Below are 26347 nucleotides of genomic sequence, written 5' to 3'. Positions count from 1 at the left end.
AGCCTGGGAGGAAGGTTGGTGTCCACCTCTCCCCCAGCATCTGGCCAGCTGCATGACATCCCCCAGGGACTGCTCTTGGGCTTGTCTGTCCTTGGATGTCAGCTAATGTTGTCTTTGATCTCGTTGGCAGGAACACCCTTTCTTTACCTTGCACGACACCAAAGAGACTGACATGGCCTCCTTCGTGACAGAGATCCTCGGGGAAGACTCCTAACTCGAACCTCCCGGCTTCGTGCAGTCCCCTCCATCCTGGCTTCCCCGCAGAAGAGCGAAGGAGGACTCGAGTTAATGGTGGTTTGCACAAATCGCACTTCCCCAACGCGTGGGCATCTCTGGCCCCGTCTGGCCTCACGATCTCTTTTTCTCTTTGCCCCGTAAATTTTTCTCTTTGCCCTGTAAACGAAATCCTCCAGGATGAGCCTTTTGAAGCCAACACCTTTCCAGCTAAGCCACGGAGACCAAAGGCTCGGGAGTTCCCCGCTGATGCTGGCATATCCCAGCCAGGGAGAGGACCATGCCCATGGCACCTGAGTAGGGCCAGGGCAGAGGGTACCAGAGGGCGTCTCCCCTCCCCAGCAGCCTGGTGCACAGCACATGGGGTTTGTGTTTCTTCACTGCCTGGGGAAGGCAGAGAGAAAAAATGCTGCTGTGCTTGCCCAGCTCTTCTCCCCTGCCTGCCCAAAGCCCCTTCACCGGAGTCTGGTCTTGCTCACCTTCCCGTTGTGCCTGGCTCTCTGCCCCCAGGAGCCTACGCAGCTTTTCAGGGGCATGTGGGGCTCCATGGGCATGCTGCTGTTCACACCAGAGGCTGTTTTAGTGCCCGGCTCGACATCTTAATGGCTCTTCAAGGCAAAACCAGACCGGCTGTCCCCCTCCCTCGGTCAATACGCTGCTCCCTTGGGAGGGGGCACAAAAAAAAGAAGCATTTTTCAATGAGCCCACCTTGATGCAAGCTGTGACCCACGCTCTCCCCGCACCTGCCTGTGGGACTTCATCCAGCACACAGTGCTCCCTTCCCTGCACAGGCAACGGGGAGACAAGCAGGTCCCCGGGCGCTGCCTCTCTCCCCTCCAGCCCTGAGCTGGGAGGACATGTGCCCCCTCCAGGCATCTAACGGCCTTTCACAGCCCCGTGAGACGTTGCTCCATCTTCCTTCCAAGCTGGAGCTCGCGTAAGACCTTGCACTGTGACACCTGCTCGTTTCAGAGGCCGTACTTGCACCCCTCACGTCCCAAACTGCCTTCGAACCCTCCGGCTGCCCGCCGAGGTGTCAGCCGAGATCCAAACCCCAATGGCTCGCACGGGGGCTGCCGACAGTTGTACATTTTATGTCTATATATAATGGACTTTGTAACATGTTTCCTAGTTTTAATCTAACTTGCTATAAATTAAAGCCCTTCTGTGTGGGAGGAGGGAGGAGCAGTTCCTTCTCCGCTAACAAATCCACTGTGAAAACCTGATGTGTTTCCCCACTCTCCCAGCCTGAGCCCTCTGCAAGGAGCTACGGACGGGAGCAAAAGGGATTTCTGTCTTCTACTGTATCTGATCACAGGATAAACACACCGGCTGTGGATTTTGTTGGGTTTTTTTGAATAGATTGAGTTTTCAGAGGGATTTTTTTTTTCTTTTCTAATATATATTTGTGTGTGTGTATGTGTGCGCGCTATATATATATTATATATTTTTGAATCGATGAATGTGTGAATGTCTATGTGGCCAGCAGATTTGGTGAAATGCCTGGCAACTTTCTGGCTGAATTTGGGGTGGTGGGGAAGGGGTCACTAGAAGACACCCTGGCCTAAGATCTTTTTTTTTAAGAAAGAAATGCATCTATTTTTTAACTGAATCTTTTAAAAACGTTTTTCCTGAAATTCATGCCCCGGAGGTCGGGATTTCAGGGTGCATTTCCAGCGTTCAGGGTCCCCCACCCCATGAAGAAGGACGTCCCCTTAAATTCATTGCTCCCCACTCCTGCAGCCCGGGGTTCGAAGCGGCGCTGGGGACTCCCTGCCTGGCACCAGCTCCTCCTGCGAGCTGCTCCCAGGGGGGAAGCTGCTTCAGGGCAAATGGTTTTCAGTCCTTTGTGCCCCCGTGTTGGGGCATTGGGCGGCAGCGCTTTTCCCCTGTCACTGCTCTGATCCCCTTCCCTGGATCGACAAACCCTGGGAGAACCAGCCCAGGCTGAGTGGGACAAACCCCGTTCAGCTTTGGGTTGAGCTGAACCCCCCACCCCAAATCTTCATGTAAAATAAGGAAATGATTGATGTTCTCCACGTCTCCCTCCCCTCTGCAAAGCACCCGTACCCTTACCCGCTTGGTTTGAGAGCTTTGCAGCTGAGGTGTACAATTGTATTTTTTTTTTTTTCATAGTTGGTTACTTTGGATTGTTTTTGTTTTGATGCTGAGCTTTTGGTTTTTCCCTTCTCTCCTTGCTTCATTCCCTTTCCCCTTCCTTTATCTCACCCTTTTTTGGTGCTTTGGGGAATGGTGATTTTTTTTTTTTAATTTTATTTTTTTTTGCTGCATTTCTCCTGGAGTAAGTCTTGGTTCCTGTATTTTGGAGAAAGGGAATATCTGCCCTTTCAAACACTGGGGAGATGCCTCTGGGGTGGGCTTGGGACCCTGTGGATGAAGCAAGGCTTTACCTCTTCAGCAAAGTCCTTCCACCCGGGTCTCACCTGTCCCCCTGCCCATCCCACGCTTGCCTGGACCCCTCTGCCATGGTGAGGGGATTGGCAGCCCTTGGGGGGAACCAGCTTGGCTTTAAGGTGGATGAGGATTTTGACTTGCAGCGGGAGCCCCTTTAGCCTTGTGTTTTTGAGAACGGTCTGTACCCATTAAACCCATTTACTGTTTTCAATAAAATTCACCCCAAAACCTTCCTCTTGTCACCCCTTGTTGCTGTTTGAGCGTCAGGCTCCTGAGCACCCCGGGGGTGTGTGGGCAGCAGCCCGGCACGGCGTCCTGGCACGGGTGGGCTTTGTGCTGGGACCGTGGGGTAACGCTGGGCCCGAGCTGGGGGCTGGATGAGGCGGGACCCCCGGACCAGCACCCCGGGACCCCCCGGGGGCCACCCAGGGCTCTGCTGCCCCCCGGGCCAGGCAGGGGGGTGGGTTTCTGGGTGCCTGGGGGGTGCCCGCCCCGGGGGGGGGGGGCCGGGGGCGGCGGGGGCTGCCCGCGGCCGCCAGGGGGAGGCAGCGCGCGGCGGCGGCCCGCGGGGATGCGGGACCCGGCGGGGTTCGGGCCCTCCCCGAGCACCCCCGGCCTGCTGTGCCCCCCCAGCACCCCGTAACCTGCTGTGCCCCCCCTGAGCACCCCATAACCTGCTGTGCCCCCCCGTGCACCCCATAACCTGCTGTGTCGTCCCCCCCGAGCATCCCCCCAGCCCGCTGAGCACCCTCGGGGGTGTGTGGCTGGAATTAGGGCTGGGGGAACCCTCACTGCCTGGGCATCGTCCCCACGGGCAGCAGAGCTGCAGGTTTAGCAGGGGGGTGTGTTATTTCCCCCCTCACCCTGCCATGCAATGGGACAGGGAGAAGGGGAATGGCTCCCTCCCCAAATATTTTCCCTGTCAGCCCCCACCAGGCAGGACCAGGCCCAGGACACTGGGTCCCTCGAGCACCAGGACCTCAGCAGCGATGCTCTGCCCGATGATGGGACCGAGGGGTGTTGGCGATGCTGTGGGTGAGCAGGGACCTCAGGACAACCCACCAGGTCACCCCCATGGCATGGGGGACATGCTTGGAGGGGGCCTGACCTGCAGCGGGGCTGGGGCCGAGCTGGAGGGCTCTTCGTTTTAATTACCAGCTTAATAGCTACATCGAGAACCATTAAAAATGCATCAGTGCCTCCGAGGAAGGAACTTCAGGACAAGTGGAAAATTCATCACTTTGAGTTTCCTTATTAGGAGAAATGGTGTTTTTTTTCCCCCCATTTGTCTCCAATACAGGCAAAAAGAGGTTGTTTCTGCCTGGTGACTTCCCTGTGGGTCTATCACGAGGTGTAAACAGGCAGTGCCCAAATCTGGGCGAGGGGGACCCAGCCCTCGCTGCAGAGAAGGGAAAACTCAGCACATCCAACACGGGGAGAGGACGTTGGGACTGTCAGGGCTGCAGCAGCTCAGCCCCCCTGGACTGAAGAGCCAGCAGCTCTCCCTGCCCTTTGCTGAGCAGCATGTGTTGGGAGCACGGTCTCTCTAAGAGGGCAGACCCCCAAATGGGGTCTCCCAGTACAGCGTGGGCGTTCGTACTGGTCATACTGGCCCTTTGCGGGGCTGGTGGGTCTCTCCAGGAGCTGCTGAGCTGGAGCTCACGCCGTTCCCGACGAGCCGTTTGTGGAGGAGGGCTGGCTAATGGCATTAGCAGGGGGTGTGATGACGCAGCCAGTTTTCTGGGGCTGCGGGTTATTTATTTTGCTTAATTTTTCTTCTTCTTCTGAAGGTGGCTCAGGCTGTATCTAGGGCAGCTGGTGGTGTTTTTTTTTTTTGGTTCAGGTGGCCTGTAGGCACCTTCTAGATCGATAGCGTAAATGAGAGAGTTCACGCAGGCCATTGGTTTGTGCGAGATGTGTCCAATCCTCCCCTAATAGCTGTCTCGCCCAGAAACTTCCAATGCTCCCGCTCTCGTAGCACCTAAGTGCTAATGAGCTGAAGCTGCAGAATAGCGATGAGACCTCAGGAACACGGATCAGCCTTTCCAGGCTGGCCAGAGGCTTTAAAATCATTTCAGCTGGTACCTGGAGGGACTGGTGCAGCCCATCAGAGAGGGAAGGGGTTAAGTGAGGTGCACTTGGGTGGAGAAGGTCTTTGCTGCCCATGGTGGGCTGCTGGGGATGGCTCCCAGCTCTTTTCTCCTAGCAGAAGAGTAGGTGGCTTGTTTTGGGGTGAGGAGAGCTCAAGCTCTGGTTTAACCACGGGTGTCCAGGTGCTTTGGTGTCCTCTCTTTTCCCCCTGATAATTGGTCATCTCTGGATATGAGTTTCTAAGCTTTGCTCTGTTTGTACCACTGGTTTGGATAAAGCATCTCCAAGTTTTTCTGTCCTGGTTTGCAAATCCAGCCCCTGTGTGTGTATATTTATGGAGTGAGCCATGGGACTGGTCCATGTGCAGCTCCTTTGCCCCTGGGACTTGCACCAGGGCCAACGACAACTCCCCATTGATGGGGTGCTGGAAAACTGGGGTGATTTTCTGCTGCCTTCAGCAGGAGCCCTGAAGCAGGGGGAAAGCTCCCAGCTTGCCCAGCGAGCATGTACCTCCTGGTTTCCCCTCTCGGCTTGAAATTCCTGTTGATTTTTCAGAGGTGAGAATGCTGGTGGGGAAACGTGGGGGTGGGAGAAGGAAGCCTTAGTGGTACAAAGCCTGAAAATATCCAAGGTTGAAGTGAACGCTTCAGGGGGGCCCGAGGAGGTCACCTCCTACGCAGGGAGCCCCGGTCCTCTGGCAGGTTCTCCTGGAGGCTTTCCAGCCCCCGTGAGTGGTGGCTCTGGCCCTTCACATGCTGCGTTAACCTTTCTCAAAATACCAAGCGGTGCTGGAACAGGCTGTTTGTTTCCAGACGCCGGGAGTGGCGGCGAGTGCTGCAGGCACGTGGGCAGAGGGCTGTGGAGAAGCCTGGCGAGACAGGGTGGCTTTTGCACTTGATTTACATCTTGGAGCAGCTTGGAGCAGAGGAGACTGGAACCTCAATGAACCAAAGCAGTTACCTTGGTATCAGCTGTGTTTTCCTTTGTGTCATCCCCTGCCCAGGGCCGCTTATGTCTCTTCTAGAGTGATATGCTCTTTTCTTCTTAAGGAAGCTGAGATCTCATAAATAAAATCCTAGGTTTCAGACAAAAGCCCCAGCTTGGGGCTGAAGCTGCCCCAAATGCCATGAAGTGGGCATTGCGTGCGTGGCTTCCCTGAGCATCGCCGCTCTGGCTCAGCGAGGCAATTCATAAAGTATTTCCTAGGTCGTCTCGACCCTCTGCAAAGGCCCTGCAGAATATCACTGCCTGCAACAGGTCTTGTTCAGTGTTGATGATGAGAAGCTGTTGAATGAGCTTGAGGGTACCCCAGGAGGTGACCGTGCAATGGGAGCTGTGCCTGGTGAGCCTGTGCTGGTGGCAGGAGGTGTTTAGCTGGTGAGCAGCTGTCCCCACCGCTGTCCCCAGCCCTGGGAATGGGAGCCCCAGCGACGCTCTTTGCCTCTCCCCTTCACAGAATCAATCAGGTTGGAAGAGCCCTCTGGGCTCACCAAGTCCAACCATTGCCCTGACACCACCATGTCAACTAGACCATGGCACTAAGTGCCATGTCCAGGCTTTTCTTAAACCCCTCCAGAGATGGTGACTCCAACACCTCCCTGGGCAGCCCCTTCCAAAGGCTAATGACCCTTGCTGAGAAGAAATGCTTCTTAATGTCCAACCTGAACCTCCCCTGGCGAAGCTTGAGGCTGTGTCCTCTTGTCCTACGGCTAGTTGCCTGGGAGAAGAGGCCGACTCCCACTGCGCTACACCCTCCCTTCAGGTAGTTGTAGACTGCCCTAAGGTCACCTCTGAGCCTCCTCTTCTCTAGGCTAAACACCCTCAGGGCTCGTAATGTCGTTTTATCTGGGCTGGAGTGCCTGCTTGCTCTGCGGTGGGTGAAGCTTGCTGGAGGTCTGGGGGACCTCAGCGAAGACTGAAAGGTTGTTTTTTGGTGGGTGCGGTGCAGCCTCCACAGCCTGTGAGCAGGGGGATACCTCCCCTCGGGGAGGGGGCTGCACCAGTACCACAGGGCCATGGTGGGGGTCTCCAGTCCCCTCGCACTGCCCTCCCAAGCTGAGCCCCATCGGCAGTAGGACATGTCCTTTCTCATCGTCCTGCCTTGCCCTGAGTTTCTTTAATTACAGCTTTGGGAGGGATCTTCCCCTTTATTCCCCCAAATCTTCTCCTTAATTAAAATCCTCGATCTGGGCCAGCAAGAAGCAGCTGTTGCCTCTTTGCTGTGTGCTTGGGTGTGTTGCAAGCTGCCAACATGATTGCTGGCCACGCAGGGACAGGACGGGGTACAGCATGGGGACGGTGTGGGGCCCACACAGGTGGGGGGCACTGGCATCATCACCAGCCCCCCCGGCTTCTCCAGGCAGCCCGAGGTGATGCTGAGCGGAGCTGGCTGCTACGCCCACTCTTGCCTTGCCCACGGGAGGGCTGGAATCATCCGAGGTGTGAATGGGAACCGAGCACCCAGTCCCTCCGCATCCTTCGCACCGTGGAGTCCCTCCTTACGAGGATGCAAATAGCCAGACCTCCAGCACCCTGGGCTCAAACCCAGTTGTTCTGCGTTTGCCCAACTCCTGGCCTGGAGAAGGGTTGAAAGATACGGGTGGATGAAGGTGATCAGGGAAGCTGGGACTGGGATTGCCCCTTGAGCTCAGTTTGTCCCTGGGACCCGTGATGTGTCTGGTCAGGGTCAGCTCTTTCTCATTCCTCCTTTTGTTGATGCACTCACACGTTCAGAGAAAGCACATTAGGAGCCAGCTGCAGCACCGCAGGATCCGAATCCAGCGCTGGCACCTCGCAGGGCTCCTGGGACACCCCTGCCACCCTCGTGTCCCCAGCCTCTGCAGCTTCGTTATGTTTTCTTCCAGAAGTAGCCCGAAGAGGTGACTTTATCCCTCCCTGCCTGCCTGGGGCTGGTGTCTCTGCAGCGATCCGTCATCAAAGCAACAGGGAAGTGTCAGGAACAATTAGCGAACTGGTGGTGTTAACTTCATCAGAGATGATATGTCTCTCCTTAATGAAACTTGTGGAAGAGAAAGAAAAAAAAGAGTGCTGACAACAGATGTATTATTTCACTTCCAATTTATTGGCACATGCATTTTTCATTCATGGAAGTGGCTGATATGCAGATCTATTCAGAGCGGAGCAGGTACAGCCCTTGATGGATCAATTCTTGCAGCACGCGTAGGAGAAAGGGACCTGGCTGAGCCTGTGGCCATGCAAGGCAGGTCCCAAAGCCAGCCACAGATTTTGTGCCCAAGATGGGCTAAAAGACCAATCATCTTCCCCCCCCCCCAAATCCATGCTCTTCAGCCCTGATTCTGTTCCCATTTTGGGCCAGGAGAGATTTCCACTGACATTTGTGGCTCACGTCTCCCATGTACTTCATATGGGGTGGCCTGGGTTGACTTTTGGTCTTCTTCCATCTCCCCTTTGCTGGGGAAGTCAGTGCTCGGTGCAACCCAGGGTGGCTTCATCTCCACCCCGTTTTGGAGGAACACATCAAGCCACAGACAACGGAAGCTGGATTTATATTATGGCCATATTGAGGTGGCTTCTTCAGGACACTCTTCTTCCCTCTGTCAGATGGGTTCTGGCTACTTGGTCACCATCATCATCCCTTGAACCTCAACGCCAGAGCCAGGTGCCTCTTACTGGGGATGAGTTTGGTCTCCAGACGTGTCTGAAGCTCTTCTCCCTCCATATGTGGCGCGTTGTGGTTTCTCTTTGTGTTTTGAGGGAGTCAGCTCCCCCTCAGTGGTGGAGGAGGGCACTGTCTAGAAGCCAAGTAGAGTTTCGTCTTCTTGCGCTGATGAAACTGAATCCAAGAAAAATATTTGAAGTCTTTTTGCCTCTCATTAGGAATGGAAGACAGGAGTCTTCTCTCTTCTGGGTACTATACAACCAGCATGAATTATTTAGGGCAAAGCATCTCTCAGAGAAATGATTTTTTATGTGGGGAGATTAAATCTGATTTTTTTTTAATATAATAACAAAAGCAATTCCTCTCTCATAAGTCCTCATATTTCACACCGCAAAGAGATCCCAGGCATCCATTTCTGTATTGATCAGCAAATAGGTCCTTGTATAGATTTAGTTCACCCAACCTTGTTTAATTTTGGATTCATTGATTCAATGCAAAGATCTAGATGAAAAGCAAGTGGGCTGTTTCCAGTGCTGGTGATGCTATTTTTAAATAAATCTAGTGCATGCTAAAATAAATATGCAAAGCATTTTGTAAGTTCGTATATGGGTGGGGAAGAGGAGACCAGATGTACTAAAATATTTAAAGAGCTTTTTCTTGATTTCTCGAAATGCATGTTTTATTTAGTAAACACTAGTGATATTTAATTGGAACCACTATTTGCTCCGACGGGCGGTCCCGCGCCCATCGCCTGGTGTGAGCAGGGACCTTGAGGGAACAGTCTGCGTGGTGACATTGGTGCCACATTTAAATGCAAAGCTCATTAACCGTGTCTGGGATTTTTTTGTTTGTTTGTTTCTTTTTTTGTTTTCACGTTCGTTACAAGAGCAAGAGATGAAACACCCATCTAGAATTCTCTTTCATCACCGGGCATGTTTTTTCCCCCCCGCCCCGCTCTGTTGCTCAGATGACAAAGTTTCTCCTTTGGGATTTTATTAGATTTCAAAAGATAAGAAAGAATTAAAAGCATCTCCAGGAGGCTGGGCTCACCTTATCTACCCAGGATCCTCCAGAAGGCACATGTGTGAACTGGCAAAGGCTCCTGGCCCTCAGGATGGAGTGCACCCTGGGGCTGGAGCCATGTCCCAGCTTTTCCCTCCCCTGGAGATGACCACCCTGCAGATCTCAGCCGGCTTTCTCAGGGATCGATGTCCCACTCTAGGTGTACGTGCCTGTCTCCTCGAAAACCTCGGCTTTCAATCCAATCAAATTTAATTGAATTGTGGTTTTGATCACATCTGACAGCAGCAGAGATCTTGCTGATAATCAGATTCACACAGGTGACACAGAGATGGGGCTGGGGGAGGAGGGAGGTGGGATGGGGACTTGTGTGCCCGTGCTGGTGCTGCTTGGTCCTTATGAGACACTAGAGAAGCTACACAGGAGCCACGCTCCATCCGTCCTGGGATCAGGGCACATTTTGGGGCAAGGCGAATTTACTGCATGTCTCAGTGGGGACTTAACCAAACAGGTTGTGCTGTTTCTGGTCCAAAAAAGCCAATTTGCTTGGCAAACCCCTGAGGTGACTGCATCTCACTGCAGCCGGGGCTTGTTGGGGGCATCTCCAGCATCTCCCTCCGCTGCTGCTCCAACACATGTGGTACCCAGCCTGGCCTCATCCTGACCTGGCTGGTGCCTGGATGTGGGCTCAGCTCTCCACCTCCCCTGCGTGCCCGCCCCTCCTGCTATCGCTCGCACCACCACGCGCGCAGCGATTAATTACAGGAATTCACGTGTGATCTATGTGAATTCACCTGGAAGCACAGCCCCTGGGATGGGGGGAAGATTCCTTGTAGAGCCATGCTGCCCCCTGCTCCACGTGCCTTTCTGTCAGCAGGTGTTTAATTGGGCGTTTATTGTGTGTGTAATTTTGGAGGTGATGAAGCAGGCGGGGAAGAGTGAGCCAGCAGCCTGCCCTCCATCCCCCATCCTCAGCAGCGGCGTGCACCAGCAGTGAAGGCATCAGAGATCCCGAGCGGGGCTGTGGTCCCTTGGCTGAGACACCGGGTATTTATCCCCCAGGTTGGGGGGAAAACAATAATCCTCCATCCTGATCTCAAATTCTTCAATGAGCCATCGGAGGGACACACCTCCTCATGTCCTCATTCGGACACAGGCTCCGCATGGACCTGCAGTGTCCAGGAGTAGGTTTGTCCATCCGAAAGGCTGGGAAAAAAGGGAAGCTGGGCAAATTCAGGGGAGAAAAGCTGTTCCCCCTCGAATTCCCCTGACTTTGGAGTTTTTTGTTCTCACTTCATATTTAAGGCCCCAGACTAAGACTCAAGATTGAGAGTTTCAGAGACTCTCAGCTGCTTGCCTTTCATTGCTGATTGTTTTTTTCCCCCTTTATACCTTATTTTCAGAACTTACTCCTTGAGAGGTGCCAAAATATTAAAATTAAAGGAAACAAAACCAAGAAGACCTGGGCTGTGTTTCCCTGGGGCTGCAAGTCAAGCGGATTTCTGGGGATTTTCAGCGGATTTCAGGTTTGAGCAGATTTCTACTACAGGGAAGGAAATCAGACTTGATCTCTGTTTTCCAAAGTTTCTGACACTAATTGAAGGTAGCATCTCCTCTCTGTGGGCATGAAACTGTGGTTTAATGCGTCTAATCTCCTTGGATGCACTTGTTTGTGTTAATTACACCAATATTTGTCAACAGAAAATCTACCGCTTCGTTCTTCCTTTTTTTAACAATTTTTTTTTTCCTAGTCGATTTTTAACACCTGATTGCTCTGTCATCAGCCATCTCCTGTGACTGCTGAGCTCAGGCAGGACATACAGCAGCCAGGCACTTCTGCCACCCAGCCTGGCTCCAGCTGCTGAGCCTGGACTCTGCCGAACAGTACATGGAGTGCGAATGTGTCCATCAGCCTCAGGGGAGGATCGAGTTGTGTCCAGGATGTCTTGAAATCAAGAGAGAGTGATCCAATGCATCCTTCTAGCCCTGCGTCTGCAAAGCTACAGTCTTTCCTTGGCCATGAAGGTGACAACAGCATCTATTGCTACTTTAAACAAGGCAGTGGTGGGTCTCCAGATCTAAGTGATTGGTGCTGGTTTGGTCAAGTAGAGTTGAGTGGTGGCTTCCCCAGGGCTCAGACTGGTGGGACTTAGGTGGAAGTGGCTGAATGATGCTCCAGCATGGCTTGGAGATGCAAGAGACCCATAACAGTAAACTGCCAGAGGTGGATGGAGGGTTGTAGTTGTGGAGTATAAATAAGAAAAGAGAGACTCCTGCAAGGACCCTGCAGATGAAGTGTGTTAGCTCGGTGCAGAAGACAGCAACAAGCCAAGAAACCTGAGTATCATGGCCAGAAGGATGAGAGAACATTGCTAAGCCATGCAGCTGTTAAGCAGACCAATGCTGAGCCCGGAGGAGACATGAGGAGTCTGGAAAGGAAACTAGGAGGTCAAGAAACAGAAGTGTAAGGTGACAGCTAGAAATAGAAGGGACCAAGTGATATTTATATCAGAGGTATCATGGAGAAGGCATGAAGAAATCCAGCCCTGAGATACCTCATGCTCAAGCCTTTCCCCTTAAACCTGGCATTAACCATCTTCATGGCTCTTCTCAGCTAACTGCGAGAGGGGACAGAGCCGGGCACGGCAGCTGGGCACTTCCACCAGTCCACTGGTTCGGTTCAGATCACTAATGAGCTAATTAGTTGCTATGGAAATGCAATGTGGGAGAACTTTGGGGAGGAAAAATTATAGGTAATTTTTATTTGTTTGGGGCCTGTTCCTATAGCAACAGGAGAACTTGTCACTGAGTACCAGTTGGTTTCCATGGAGTTGGCTGCTAGTTCTGGGTTATTAATGCCTCCAATCATAAAACAGTGCGACTTACCTAGTAGGACTTGTGGGTCGTCCTCCATCACATGCACGGGAGCTTTGCATTTAGCCAAACTTCTGGCCTTGCTTTTGCAATGAAGCGAGCATGCTCCCAGAAGTTGGGTAGGGGTGTTCATCATCAACAGATATAGTGCTAGAAGGATCTATTAGATTCCTCCTTCCTTGAATTCAAGACATCCTGGAATGAATAATCCATCACTCCATAGCTTGTTCCACTTGCAGCATTGCCTGATTTTTAATTGGATTTTCTCCGGGTTCAGCTTCCAGATGCTTGGTGTTGGTCTGCCTTTCTCTGCTAAATTAAAAAGTCTTTTAGCACCTGGCAGTTTTGCTGTAAAGGGACTTACCGTAATTAAGTCACTTCTCATCTCACCACAACTGGTTCTCCTGAACAAAGCCATTTGTTTTCCTTCAGCCTCTCACTGTGAAGCGTCACCCGTTTTTGTACACCTCTGAACAAACGGGATGCGGTCTCTGCTTTGCAGCTGTGTTGGAGGTCTGTCGAGGGACCTCTCCAGACTCCTTCAGAATCTGAGCCTTGGAACCAGACCAAACACTCCTGAACACAAAAGAGACTGGATTTGGGAGAGAGATTGGTTTTATGCTAGGTTATAATTTCCCTCCCACCAGCTAACTCCTCAGCCTTCCGTAGGTGATAATTACCCAGTAGGAGCTAAAATGTCTCTTTCCACTCCCCATTTATCAACCCATACTCCACTTTGAAGGCATCAGCCACTTCTTTCCAAAGCATCCTGACCAATTCCCGCAGCCGCGCGAAGCTCAGGGCAAGCGCGCACAGCCTCCGTTGGCTTTGAAGGTGGTGCAACAGCTCCTGAGAGATCTCGTTCCAACTTTGAAGGCAAATAAGGTGATCAGCGTGTGGATAAACCTTTAATGATATTTGGCTGAGTGCACCACGCAGTTGGAAGGGAGGCATGAAGCAAACCAACTAGCAAAGGGCAGCTACTCATAACCAGCCCTTCTTCAAATCTCTTGGCAAGCTTTGCTCCTGGCCTCGCAGCTCTCCATGCTGTGCTCGCAGCTGCTCCTTCACCGTCGGTGAGGCACAACCCAAATGCCTCAAAGTGAGGGTGCAGAGGAGGATGGAGGATGAGTCTGAGATGAGGGCTGGCTGCGGAGTTGGGAGGAGAGTCCTGAGCCACCGAGGTGGGGTTTGGCTGGAAACCTGGAGAAGTCAAACCTTCAAGGTGGAAGAAAGACTTATCATAGAATCACAGAATGGTTTGGGTTGGAAGGGACCTTAAAGACCGTCTAGTTCCAACCCCCCTGCCACAGGCAGGGACACCTTTCCACTAGACCACGTTGCTCAAAGCCCCATCCAACCTGGCCTTGAACACTGCCAGGGAGGGGGTAGCCACAGCTTCTCTGGGCAACCTGGGCCAGTGGCTCACCATGCTCACAGTAAAGACTTCATGCAAGAGTTCCTGTATCTCCTTAGTGCCTCTTGAATTACAGGTAAATTATGTCAGAAATCCCTCTACAAAATTTGTGTCTGTTCTTTCATGCATTTCTTTCCAGTGGAGTTACCCATGAGTGGAGAGCCTTGGGAAATGCTGTATTTAGGCAACCAGTGACATTGGCTTTAGCATCAAGACTGGCTGTTGGATGGAGAGTATCACCTGGATGAAGGGGACACATTCAGTACACCAGGAACCCAGCTCCAGGTTGGGAATCCAGGACAGGGATGCAGAAGATGAGAGCAGCAGGTGCCCAGGACGTGATGTGCTGGCAATACACCATGTGGCCCCTGCCCCGGGGCAGCTGCTGGGGTCTTTCTGCCCATATCAATGTCTTGGCTACAAATAACAGTGATGTTCTTAGTGGTCATCTCCAGCCCAGCTGCAGCCCTTGACTCATGGGCTTCCTGTCCACAACAACGCTACAGGCTGACTCACGGCTATGGAGGAGTGTTTCATCCTGACCCCACAGCCCTTTGATTTCACCAAGCACCACGTGTATCTGTGAACGAGACGTCTCCATTTCAGGGCTCTGAAATCTGGCTGGCATCCTGCGAAGACACACAGCAGATGGTGCTTTGTCCCTAGCTTCACCTGGTTCTCCTCCTCTCCTTCCTTCACTTGTGGCTGGCAAGAAATGCTTCCTGGCTTGGTTTGATCCTCAGCTCTCCCAAGCATGGCTTTGCTTCTCCTGTGCTGTTGGAGGCCCTTGTGAAATCAGCATTTCCCCACTTAATGTCCCAGCCTTCCTGAGCCCGGGGCAGCCACGACTCTGCACCAGAACAGGCACGTAGCCTCATTGAGGTGTGGGAAAGCAGGTGATAGATAGGGGCCTTATTCAGCCATCTAGAAGGTGTTTGAAGCAGCATCTGCAGAGGAAAGCACCCGACACCTGGGAGGAGTGAGACCAGCCTTTGGGAGACAGCTATGAGCTGCAGCACAGTGGAGCTACGCTGCTTTGCTCTGAGCATCTGGCACCACCATGGCAGAGGAGAGGAAAGGATGACACGTCCCATGTCACAAGGTGAGGCAGGGCTGAGAGCGCCTTGCTGGACCCCTCGGGGATGTGATTGTTCCTGTCATGTCCGTGCAGGTCTCCTCTTCTCCAGCCCATGCCCATGCTCTGAGGGGACGTGGTGGAGTCACCTCGGAGGGGTGTGACGGGGAAGGTGCTCCTGGCTGGTGAGGCCACCGGCTCTGTGTCTGGAGTGCTGTGGTGAGCACTGGAGATACCGCCCAGCTCCGTGGTGAGGGTGGTGGGAGGAGGAAGCAGCGTCTGGTTTCATGACACACAAGCACATGCTTTGGATCTGAGCAACCTTCTCCTGACTGAGTTAGGAGCCTTCTGCTGCACCCTGCGCTCCCAGTGAGGTCAGTGGGAGAGCCGTGGGGCTGTGGACGTTGTGTCCCAAAGCATGGCAGCCACGTCTAGTACCCGTCCGTGAGAGCTGGCAGTGGGAGGGTGGCCACAGAGGAGCCCCGTGGTGGGATAGGCCTGGGTGGCTTCTCCTTGTCACCCAGCAGCTCTGCCATGAGTGCGGCAGGCAGGTTGGGGTTGTTCTCCACAAAGTAGGTGAGACCCGTTTGGGTACGATCTTGTCTCAACCTCCTGCTCCAGGTTTCTACTCTTCCCAGCCCTTTGGGATGCTTTCAGCCAGCCTTGTCCGGGGGATTGCTATTGCTGAGATGTCTCGGTGAGCTTGTGGTAAAGCCTGGGGTCCTTCCCACCACTTATTTCAGCCCCCTGATACTTACCCCCAGGATTTGTCCATGCTGTAAGGGCCAAAGAAGCTCTACAGCAACTGAAAGCCCACAGCTTCAATTTTCCACCCATGTTGCTGGTTTTAACCAGCTGGTTTTAACCTTGCTGCGTCCCTGCAGAGCTCTGTTTACCACTGCTTGGCCCTGGGGCAGCTCAGGAAGGGGCAGAGAGCAGCGTTTGTCCAAAAGCCTCACGTGCAACATCACAGCTTCAGTCTAAAACAAAACTACAGGGTGTAAAGGTGTATTATAATGGCAAATACTGGAGCTACCTAGGAGCAAGCCCAGGTTGGATTAGTCCTAGGTGAGAAAGCCCTTTTGCCTCAAGGAATGGCCATAGCAGCCCCCAATGCTGCAAAGCAGAGAGCAAAAGCGTCTTGAGAGCTGAAGGACTTGTTGGCAGCCTCTTTTCCTCTGCCGACAGTGGCGTAGAGGAGGGTGTATCTGCCAAGGGGTGTACCTCCTGCAGCCTCCTGTCCACTCCCTGCCCGCTGATGGCCTTGCCTCACTAAGAACATGTCTTTCCAGGTGAGCACGGGAAGGTGTTTCCTGTGGAGCCACTAACCAGCAGCTGAGCAAGCATTGCTGGCTTGAATGCCGGTTTTCCTACTGCCCCAGCCCTTTCCCTCCTCTTGATCCATCCACGAAGAAACATTTCTCCGAGCTGCTGATGCTCCCCAGCTCCTCAGCCTCACTCATGGGAGGAGCGGACACATGGTGGTCATCTCTGGGTTCTGGTGGCAGAGGAGAGAGGTGAAGACTGGCTCTGAAGAGGTGAGATTTTTCTCCATCCGTGCTTTGGAGGTAGGAGCAAGAGGAGAGCTCCAGGAGCTGTCGTTGAGGAAGAAGGAGCTGAGTGAGCCTGAGTCCATGTGGGTGAGTTGGGATGGGGTGGGATGGGATGTGATGGAATGGGATGGGTGAGTGCATGTGGCTGCTCTGGTCATGCTTCACCTCTTGCCGTGGTCCAGGAGGCTTCTTGATTGCCCAGAAGAGGCATTTGGAGTTTCAAAGGGGTGATCTCCAGCAGTCCATACCTGCCAGTGGGCATTGTGGCTCTTCATGTCCTACAGGAGGCCCAGGGGACAACCAGTTGTCTCCCGTGGGACCCAGAAGTGTTGGGAGGAAATATGGGTGGTTTTCTCCAGGGCTGGGCTCTTAGTCTGCCCCCAACGGCACAGGGAAGAATGGATGTGGTGGCCTGGGGATTATCTCGGTGCTTGAAGGGACTTGGGGTGGTTTCCTGGTCTGCCTTGGGGTACAGCAATGTGCTCCAGCCCCCGAGCAGGGCTTTTCTTTCCCAGCTGGGCAACAAGGCGAGAGCAGGCGCTTGCTTTTGGGGGAACCGTTTCTGCAAAGGTTTTCCCTTGGTCTGACCTTCCCAGCTCACCAGCGGCTTCGCCCTGCCCGTTCCTGGGGGCTGCTCACAGCACGCAGGGCGATCTCTGATGGGACTCACTGGACTTTCGGTCACCAACAGGGATTATTTTACTCTGTGTATGGACAAGTCATGTTGCGTCTCCTATAACCTGCGGGGCAGGTTGTCCTGGGGCTGGTGGCTCTCTGCAGATCCCAACCTCTGTGTCTGTGCCAACGAAGTGCTCACAGTGTCCGGGGTCGAGGGGTGCTGCCGTGGGGATCTGACTCCAGCAAGGACCCATGGGGCCGTGTCCTGTCTCTAGGACACCTTGCTCCATTCTCCCTTCTCCATCCAGTTTAAACTTTCATCACCAAATCAGCTTCTGCAACAGAGCAAACATCCTCTTGTAAATAATCAGCACAGATGGGGCTTTATTTGAACAAGCTGATGTGCACAGGCTGCAGAGGATGGTGCAACAGTGTGCTGGGGTGGGGGCACCTCGCCCAGCCCTGCTCTGGGCTTTTCCTGTGGCCAGGGGATGTCTGGGATTCCCAGATCTCTTGACTGGTGCTTGAAACAGGGGAGGTTCAGGGAGTTTGGTTCTGCCACGGGACAGAGGTGAGAAAATAGGTCTCATGGTGGTGGAAACCTCGATGGAGCTGGGGAAGGAGGGAAGGAGGGAGGGAGGGAGAGAGGAGGCTCCTGCTCCTCTCCGGGTTTTTTCTCGCCTCCTCTTGAGCCGCTCTGTCCTCCATGATCACAGCTGCTGAAATGTTAAAATGCTGTCAAAGGTCTCACCTGGAAAACCTCAAAGCAAACAGGCATCCTCAGTTCCCAAAAAAACTGCTCCGTTTGGAAGCCCTGAAATGTTTTGACACCCTGGAAATTTTTTTTGCTCCCCCCTGTAATTATTGCCTCACTTTGTGCTGAATTGGGAAAGAGCTGTTTCCCCAGAACCTCATTTTTCATATGAATCCCCATTAGCTGATGTTTTTCGGTGCTTTGACGTCAGCGGTGGGCCGCAGGGGCTCCCCATGGACATGGCCAAGGGAAGAGGTTCAGGTTGGACATTAGGAAGCATTGCTTCTCAGAAGGGGTCATTAGACACTGGAGCGGGCTGCCCAGGGATGTGGTGGAGTCACCATCTCTGGAGGGGTTTAAGAAAAGACTGGCCATGGCACTTAGTGCCCTGGTCTAGTTGACATGGTGGTGTCAGGGCAATGGTTGGGCTCGATGATCCCAGAGGGCTCTTCCCACCTGATTGATTGATTGATTGAAGAGGACGCGACTTCCCGACCTCGTTAGCACCAGGTCCGATTCATTAAGAGCAACCACCTGAAGGAGGAAGAGGAGGAGGTGTGCTATCCTTGCATGCCTGATGCTTTGCCATCAGCTGGACCAGCGAGCTGGGCTGCCCGGTGGTGCTGAGCCCTGGTCCAGGGGTTGGGGGGGTCCCTTTGCCCCCCTCCAGCTGCCCCGGGTACAGGAGCCCTTTGCTCGCCGCGGGCAGGCAGGACCCAGGAGCCCTTCACCTTCCTCATCTGGGGAGTGCATTTTTGGGGACAAACTGCAAACATGGGGCTCTGTCCTGAGCCCTTTCCCGACCGAGCAGAGGAGCTGAGCCTGGCCAGCTGGGAGGGAGGGAGACATCTCCCCCCAGCTATGGCTGCTGGCTGCGGGTGATGGATGTCACCGAGCTGGGCAGCTCTCTGTGTGTATAAATCATAGCGCAGCTCTTACCACCCTCGGGGACTTACATCTACCTGGCAGCCAGACCCGAACCTGAGCTGCCCTCTGCCCTGCCCTCGGTTCTGCTTTGCTGCTGGCAGCTGGGGCTGCTCTTGTTTTTAATAGAGCGTTTCTAGATTACAGCAAGTGACAGGAGAGTGATTTGCGATGTGTCGGGTTTCCTGCCCTTTCTCTTATAGCCCCAGCTTACAAAAATATGCTCCCACTGGGATTGCTTTGGTTCCATCTTTGTCGGCCAGTTCAAATCCCTCTTTATTACTCGTATTAAGGAGGGCTTGGGAAAGCTGGCTGCCTCGTGGTACCAGTGCCTGGGGAGCTGGGAGCCTCGTGCAGCAGCTGCGGTGGGCTCAGGGTTGGGGGAGCTGGGAGCCACCGCAGCCCCTGCTGCCTCCAGGGCCAGGGCTGATCTGCAGCACCAAGATCCCAATGACATCAAATGAGCAATTAGCTGAGGCTGATGAAAGCATCTGAGGGAAGAGTTTGCTTGCAGAAAGGAACACAGATCATACCTGCTGTTCCCCACAGCCCCCGCGTGCCACGCTCTGTCTCCCTATGGCGTCTCCCTGCTCCGGGAGATCTCAAAGGGCTTCACAGCCATCACTAAATTAGCTTTTACCAGGGAATCAAGACTGTTTCCACTTCTCAGATGGGGAAACAGGAGGATGGAATGAGATGAAGCGGTTCACCTAAACCTGTGCAGAAACTCAGCGGCGGATCTGAGTCCCAGCCTGCAGCGTGGCTGCAAATCCTCCTGCTAATCTCTGCTTTGTTGAAGAGCACCGGGGAATTTTTAGTGGTCCTGTTTAGATTACTCATTCATTTTCCTCTCTGTAGTTCCTCTCTACCTTGGCAGAGTCGATTTCCTTTATTAGCTCTAGACTTTCAGTGCGGTGACAAAGCCACTAGAAGATCCCTTCCCTCTGCAGTCCCCCTTCTTAAAAAACAAGTGAAGCATCCTTAGCTTGTGCGAGTGGATGAAACCATATTTCCTAGCGCTAAAGATGCCAGTTCCTCCCCTTGAGAGCTCTTCAAGCACTTACACCCCAGCCTTTGAGAGTTATAGCACAGATCTTGCTGAGAGCTGAACATTTCCAGGACCTTCAGGAAGACAGAAGAGAGGGAGGTCTTGCAGAAGATGCCATCAACCCCCTGGAGCACGCAAGGAAAGGAGAAGGCGCCTTGCAGGATGGGAGAGGGGGGCACTAGTGACCGTACCAAACAGGTTGGATCTGTTGATCGTTGGCTGCAGCCCTGCGCTGCGCTGGGGGCTGGACTGCAGAACTGGAAGGAGCACAGAGAGAGAAAATTGGCTGGTAGAGGACCTGGCGAGAAGTAAAGCGCTTGTTGCTCAGGCAGGAAATTGACGTGTCTCCCAGAGCTTGTATCATCTCTGCTAAAGGCCCCCTTGGCTGGGGATGGCACGGGCAGTGCTGCGTTACCCAGCCTGAGCCCTGCCCGACACGACCCGCAGAACCACAGCTCAAAACCACCGGGTAAATGCAAGTCCTGGCTGTTGCCACCTGCAAGGGGACCGTGCTGCAGTGACCCAGCCATGGCACGGCCCCGAGCTCAGCTCCCGCTGCCTCCGCCCCAGCACACGTGGGCTCTCGGCGCAGGGCAGCATCCTCTCTCGCTGGCTGGCAGCCGGTGTGGGCAGGCGGCAGCGCCTTGTGGGGCTGAGACCCTTCTGCAATGGCAGGACCTGGCTTTGGGTCTGACCCAGCATGGCAAAGCAAGGGGTGGAATTTCACCTTTCTCCACAGAGGGAGATGCTCAGAGACTTGGATGTGCGCAGGCAACAGCTCTCTCCTGCTCAGATGTTGCTGCGAGTTCCCGAGCCAAGCGGCAATGGGAGCTGCTCACCCGGCAGAAGCCGCTGGGTGGGACGGGCTTGTGGCACAAACACAGCGCTCAGCCTCCCAAAAAGCACTCAGGAACGCAAACACCTCCATGCCGCAGGTGTGACACAGACGAAGGTGGTGGTTGTTTGTTGGGATCAAGGAAATACGTATATAAACCATGGCAGGGTGGGTGGGTAGAGGAAAAAGTACTGGGTCTCATCCGAGACCCACAGCTGTGAGCCGCCCGCATCCATCCACTGTCCCCCAGAGCTGTTCCCAGCCCCCTGTGAGCATCTGCTGCTTCAGCCAAAGGGCAAAACCAGGCAGGTATGGAAAAACCTCCACTGCATTTAGAGGATTTTATAGAGAAATGGGGAAACTGAGGCACGGAGATGTGCTGAAAGTCACACCAGGAGTTAATCTGAAGTGCTTGGAGTCCCTTCACTTACGTTACCTGCTTGCTTCTCCCTCCTTCTCCGGAATAAAGGGGTCAGGGACAAGGTGCAGTCCTTTGTAAAGAAAACTGATAACTTCATGTTCGTAAGCCGGGTATGCGGCAAAATCATTTGCAAGATGGAAAGGGTCTGGGAAGGCTGGTTTCCAGGAGAGGCTCTTGGATGCTGAAGGACTCAGAAATGCCAAAAAAACCAATGGCTGTAGCGAATCTAGAGATCCAGCAGGTTCGAAGCCGCAGAGGTGGGTGCCTTTCCAAGGGGATGGGAAGGGGATTGGGGGGGGGGGAATCTCCCTGGCAGTTATACCATCCCTCTAAGAAAATGGGTGCCAGTCTGAAGGAAACTGGGGCCCCAAACCAGCTTTCACCCCCCTGACTAAGCAGGAGGAGAAAATAATAAAAGCACAGTGTCCCGCCAAATGTAATTAAGAGGAAAAAAAAGAGATTTTTTTTTCAAAGTTTGGGTCCTCAGGAAGGATGTTTTATTCATAGCCCAGCAGGGAAGTGCTGGTGGTGACATCAATTATGGGAGCTGCCAGGTGCTGCGCCTGCTCCGGCGAGCTCAGCTCGGCTTTATCATCCTGACACCCGTCATGGGGATCTGGGGCAGCGTGGGGAGCCCGCGGGGCAAGGCACCAGCTTGGGCTCACCCTGCAACCATCCATGATGCTGGATGTCCTCGGCCGTCCAGCGCGTCCTGCCACTCCGTGCCGTGCTTGGGGGATGAGCGTGGCCTCGCCAAAAACCCAGCGTCGTCGTCGAGGGTGGACGCCGGCCAGCCGAGCAGCCGCAGCGCGTCGCCGGCAGACACCGAGCAGATCTTGGCAGCTGCCGGTGGAGCAGTGCAAGTTCACAGCTTGGTCAGAGGCCCAAATAAAAAGGGAAGATGATTTAAAAATGCACATTCGAAGCACATCTCACGTGCTCAGCGGCACCAGGACAAGCCGGCAAGGCTGGGGCTGGCCTCTGCCCAGCTCCTCCATGCAGGGTGAGGGTGGTTGCAACCACACCGGCCTTGGTGCACCCCCAGGAGCAGCTCACAGCTCTGAATGTTTCCTACTCTAGCAAATCTCCCCAGTAACTTTGCAGAGAAATAATAAAATATTTGGTGTTAAGCAAATCAAAGCATGTACAAGAACAACACAAGGGGGAAAATGGACCTGGGGATGGTCCCTGTGAGAGGTGGCTGCAGCTTCCACAGACGGGAAGGAGAAGGACCAGCCCAAATGGGACCAGCCCAAATGGGACCAGCCTGGACGAGAGGGCTGACTGCGGCAGGACTGTCCTGTGCCTGGGCAGCTCTGAGAAGGTGGCCTTCAAAATGCAAAGCGTCACATTTATAATATTGCCGTGAAAGAATCTTCTCCAAAAAAATCTCTTTGAAAGACAAAAGTGGTGAAACAAGGCTGGAAAGTGGGACAGCAGCCTGGGGGTAGAAGAAGAGGGCAACTAGCATTGTCGTCAGCTCGGCTCCAGGGTTGCACCCAGGGCTGTTGGTGCGTGCCCAGGCCAGGCACCCGGCTGGTGGCTTTGCACGGAGAACAGGGTCTTTTGTGTCTGCGGCATCTGAAAAGGCAGGCGACAAAGCAGGAGACGCTTTGAAAGGGCACGAGCATCCTCAGAGGAGCAAATGCTGGATTAATGAGGGAAACAACCTCTGGCTGCCTGGCAAGGAGGGATGGGCCCTGGGAGCATTGGGTAGTGGGTGGCGCGGGGTGCTGAGCAGTGTCCTGGGGACCCACAGGGCTCCCCGCCGTCACCTGCAATTCAGGGAGCTGGACTCAATGACGGGGGACAGTCCTGCCTTACTCTCCTGGGAGGCTGCTGGGACCAAGCGCTGCATCAACCCATCTCTTTTAATCAAGGTAATGCTCACTTGCGCCCAGGCCCAGGCGGTGTCACGGGGGAGGATTAATCGCCGAGCCGCAGTCCTGGCACACCAAAACCCGGCTCTGGCGACAGCCTTGGCTAAGATGGCCCCGCTCATCTGCGCTTCCTCGTGCAAACAGCACTTCATTTTTGGAGGAGATGCAGCAAGCAAAGGGAAGTCAAAGGGGCTGCCTGAGCACTCCTGGCCCCCGTTCTCAGCCCCAAACCACTCCTGGCCCCATTACCCCACGGGCAGGGCTCCACCAAACCCAAACCTCCACCGCTCCATGGAGGGACAGGCTCTGCTCCTGCACCTACCCCAGCTGCTGTGGGCTGCAGTCGTGTTCAAGAAGACTCTGAGAGAAAATAATGGGTCTAAAGAGTTTTATCTGGGGGATCCCACCCTGTGTGCAAGGGACTCATATCCCCCAAAGTGCAGAGAAACCCCGAGCCTCTGCCCTGGGGCAGCCTGGGCTGCATGATTAGGGAACCAGCATCAGCTTCCCAGGGGGATGCAATTAGCTTAATTGCTGTGAGTATTTGAGGGAAGATGGTGTACTCTGCCCAGCTGAGCCTAACGAGAGGAGAGGCATCCTCCTCCCCAGCCTGCTGGGTTATATACGCAGGAGAATCAAGGGGGGTGAGGTGGATGTTGGAGGAAGGCTGCCTGGTGTGGAGTCTGGTGGTGGGGTGAGTTGTGCCAGTGCTCAGCCCCTTGGGTACCTCCTTCAGCTCCTGCCTGGGGGTCTCAGCGCAGCATTGTCGCAGGAGGCAGCGTGGGACAGTCTGTCACCGCAGCAGGGCTGGGCTGGCTCCCAGGCATGTCGGCTCCATCTGCTCCTGCACAAGAGCCCTCCTGTTCAGCCTCCGCAGCCAGCCAAAGGTAACTCGTAACCCTTGCTCAGAGCTGGCTCCGTGCAAAGCTGTGTGCTCTATAAAAAGCCACGTTCCCTGGGAAGAACCCCCCAACAGGATTTCTTAGAGACACCTGATGTTGAGCAAACCTTCCCTATAGTCTGGGGTGGATGCTCTTGGAAAGCAGATCTGGGAAGACAGGATTCATGGGGAGGAAAGGGCTTGTCCATGGGGGCAGATGGGCAGGGGCCTGCTCCTGGCTGCCTGCACGGTTAATTAGCGGCAGCCCTGGCCTTGTCCCTGAGCCCTGCTGTCTTGCTCTGAACGTGTCAGTCCCTGAAACTTTAATGCCTTTACACTGAAGCTTTAATTATTAAGCGCGGAGGTAATGGAGAAGCTGAGCTGGGAGAGGTGGCTGGGCTCAGTCACTGTGTGTGGCTGCCATGCACGGGTGCGATCCTGCATCCCAGGCACGCGGGAGGCTGCGGTATGGCTCTGAGCATCCCAGGGCTGCTGCGCTGCTTAGCACAGCTTAGACATCACTTTGGCTCCGTCCTTGGGGCTTTTGGGAATTCCCCCCAGCGTGTTCCTGCTCTGCAGGGACCACGGAGGGTCCTAGGATCTCTTACTCCCTGCCTGTGGTGTGTTTTTCTTGTGGAGTTGGCCAGAGGGGATTGATGTTCTCAAGGGGCTGATGGAGGAGATGTCTGCGAACCCTCTGAATTGATGTCTGTGACTTGGTTGTCTGTAATTTGGGGGAGACGTGCGAGCTGTGTGGCTGTTTCCAGGGTCCTTTCACTAAGGTACAAACAGTGCTGGATCGAGGTGAAGGGGAATGAGCTCCCTGGGCAAAAAGCGAGTGTGCTCGGTGCTGAGATGGGGCTCGTCTGCAGCCGTGATCAGAGCCTGATGGTGCTGGGGAAGAGCCTCCCTCTAGCTACAAAAACGCACTGCGTTTGCCAAAAAATTGTAAAACTCTTGTGCTAACAGGCTAATTAATTAATTACAGCTCATTAGAGGAGCTACAATCCCATTAGTACCTTTGGATCACGGTTGGGGGGGAAAGCTGATCGCTCGGAGGATGCGAGCGAGGGCACCGCGGGCTGCTGAGTGCCGCTGTTTGCACTGGGGAAACTGGGAGGGCTTTGGGGCTGACTTGTGGGGATGGGGTCACGCTCAGCCAGCCCCTCTTGGGAACCCCCAAACAATGGCCCTTTACTTCCAGGGAAGCATACATGGAAATTGCTCCTGTCTTCCCAAAGCACAAGTGCCAGCACTGGGAGTTCCCAGCCCGCTCCCGGGACCTCATGCTGGGTGTCAAACTGTGCTCTCTTCCCACTGTGCTCTGCCTACAGCCCTTTTTTGGAGACAGCTCGTGAAACTCCGCCTTAGGTGGGGATGGATCACGAGGGATGTGTTGCGAGGTCCTGGCATTGTGGCTCTCTGCCCTCTCAGGGAGGGAAGCCTCCCTCCTGCCCCACTTCTCCCCTCGAAATCCCATTAGCGTTTCCTTTATTCTTTGCTTCATGTTGCTGTCACTCACTGGTTGCTTGTTTCTTTGATCCCTTTAATTTGTTATTTTTATTTCAAAGAATCTTTTTTTTCTTTTTTAGAAATGCTCTATGGGCAAGGCTAGGTGAGCGTGGACCTTGCTGATTAAATATAGCAATGAGACGTGCTGATCAAAGCACACCAGCCTCGGGGTGTAGTGCTTGTCCTCCGCATGCTTGGGCCGTTTCCCACCTCCTCCTCCTCCCTGCTGGACCGTGGAGGAGTGCTAGGGCCTGCCACGAGTCCAGATAAATTGCTCCAGACCTTAAGCCCCAGCTGGAACAAACACCAAGTTTCTGCAATTTCTGTTCCCTCAGCCTGATGCTTGGGATCTGGGCGTTTCTGTAATGCAGCAACACACCTCATGAATAAAGATTAAGTTGATTAAAAAGGAAAACCCAGAGCAAGGCAGAATAAAAGTCATTTGCAGAGATTAGATGCTCTCGCACATCAGGAGTTCCCCAAAGGGCTGAGCTAACATGTTCGAGTGTAAGAGCTTTAAGCCCTCTTCCCTGTTCTGTAACTAATGGCTTTGGGTCGGGATGACGAACTCTCCCACTTGATGATTGTCCCTGTGGGACACCAGTGAGATTTCATGCACCAAAGGACCTGCCTGGTCCAGAGACCAGCACCCTCTGCCATAACCCCTTTTGTGCAGTTATACAAACTGCTCTGCCAGCAAGATGCTCCCTTTGCAGTGGCCAGATGTGGGGGAAATGGAGCCAAGGAGGGGTACAAGCCTTGTACCCCAGCAAGCACAGCCTCTTCCATCCTCCTGCATCCCGAAGCTGGGGCATCCCTTGCTATCAGGTGCCCAAAGAACAGATTTTTCATGAATTGAGCATATGGGAAAAAAAGAATCAAAGTTTTCTTCTTATTTGCAAAAGCAAGGCTGAAAATGAAGCGTCTCCACAGGATGCCCCTGCAGACAGCGTCATGTCTCAGGTCTCTGGTGCAGTCAGGCAAATTGCCTGACTCCTCTTGCCATGCATCAAGTCTCATGGGCTGCTGGTGTCACCACCTGAGCTTTCCATCCACCACACGAAAGCAAAGGTACATCCTCCCTGACAACTGGGAAAGAGGGGCAACCATCCCTCCACCCCTTTTCTTTCCCCAGGTTATCTTCTTCCCTGGATAG

At 53.9% G+C, this 26347-nt stretch overlaps 1 protein-coding gene across 2 annotated transcripts in view; it reads left to right on the top strand.

The window, feature by feature from the left end:
- Positions 1-2881, top strand: part of MAP2K3 (mitogen-activated protein kinase kinase 3) — a 34199-nt gene extending 31318 nt beyond the window's left edge. For both annotated transcript variants that reach the window (XM_068423573.1, XM_068423574.1), the window contains exon 13: positions 131-2881. In XM_068423573.1, coding sequence (XP_068279674.1) covers positions 131-214 — 84 coding nt within the window. In that variant the 3' untranslated portion in view covers positions 215-2881. The remainder of the gene's footprint in view (positions 1-130) is intronic.
- The last annotated feature ends 23466 nt before the right edge of the window (positions 2882-26347 follow it).

Source organism: Nyctibius grandis, chromosome Z (assembly GCF_013368605.1).
Source record: "Nyctibius grandis isolate bNycGra1 chromosome Z, bNycGra1.pri, whole genome shotgun sequence".
NCBI lineage: Eukaryota > Metazoa > Chordata > Aves > Nyctibiiformes > Nyctibiidae > Nyctibius > Nyctibius grandis.
Note: the sequence above shows the minus strand (reverse complement) of the source record. Positions and strands in the feature narration are given on the sequence as shown.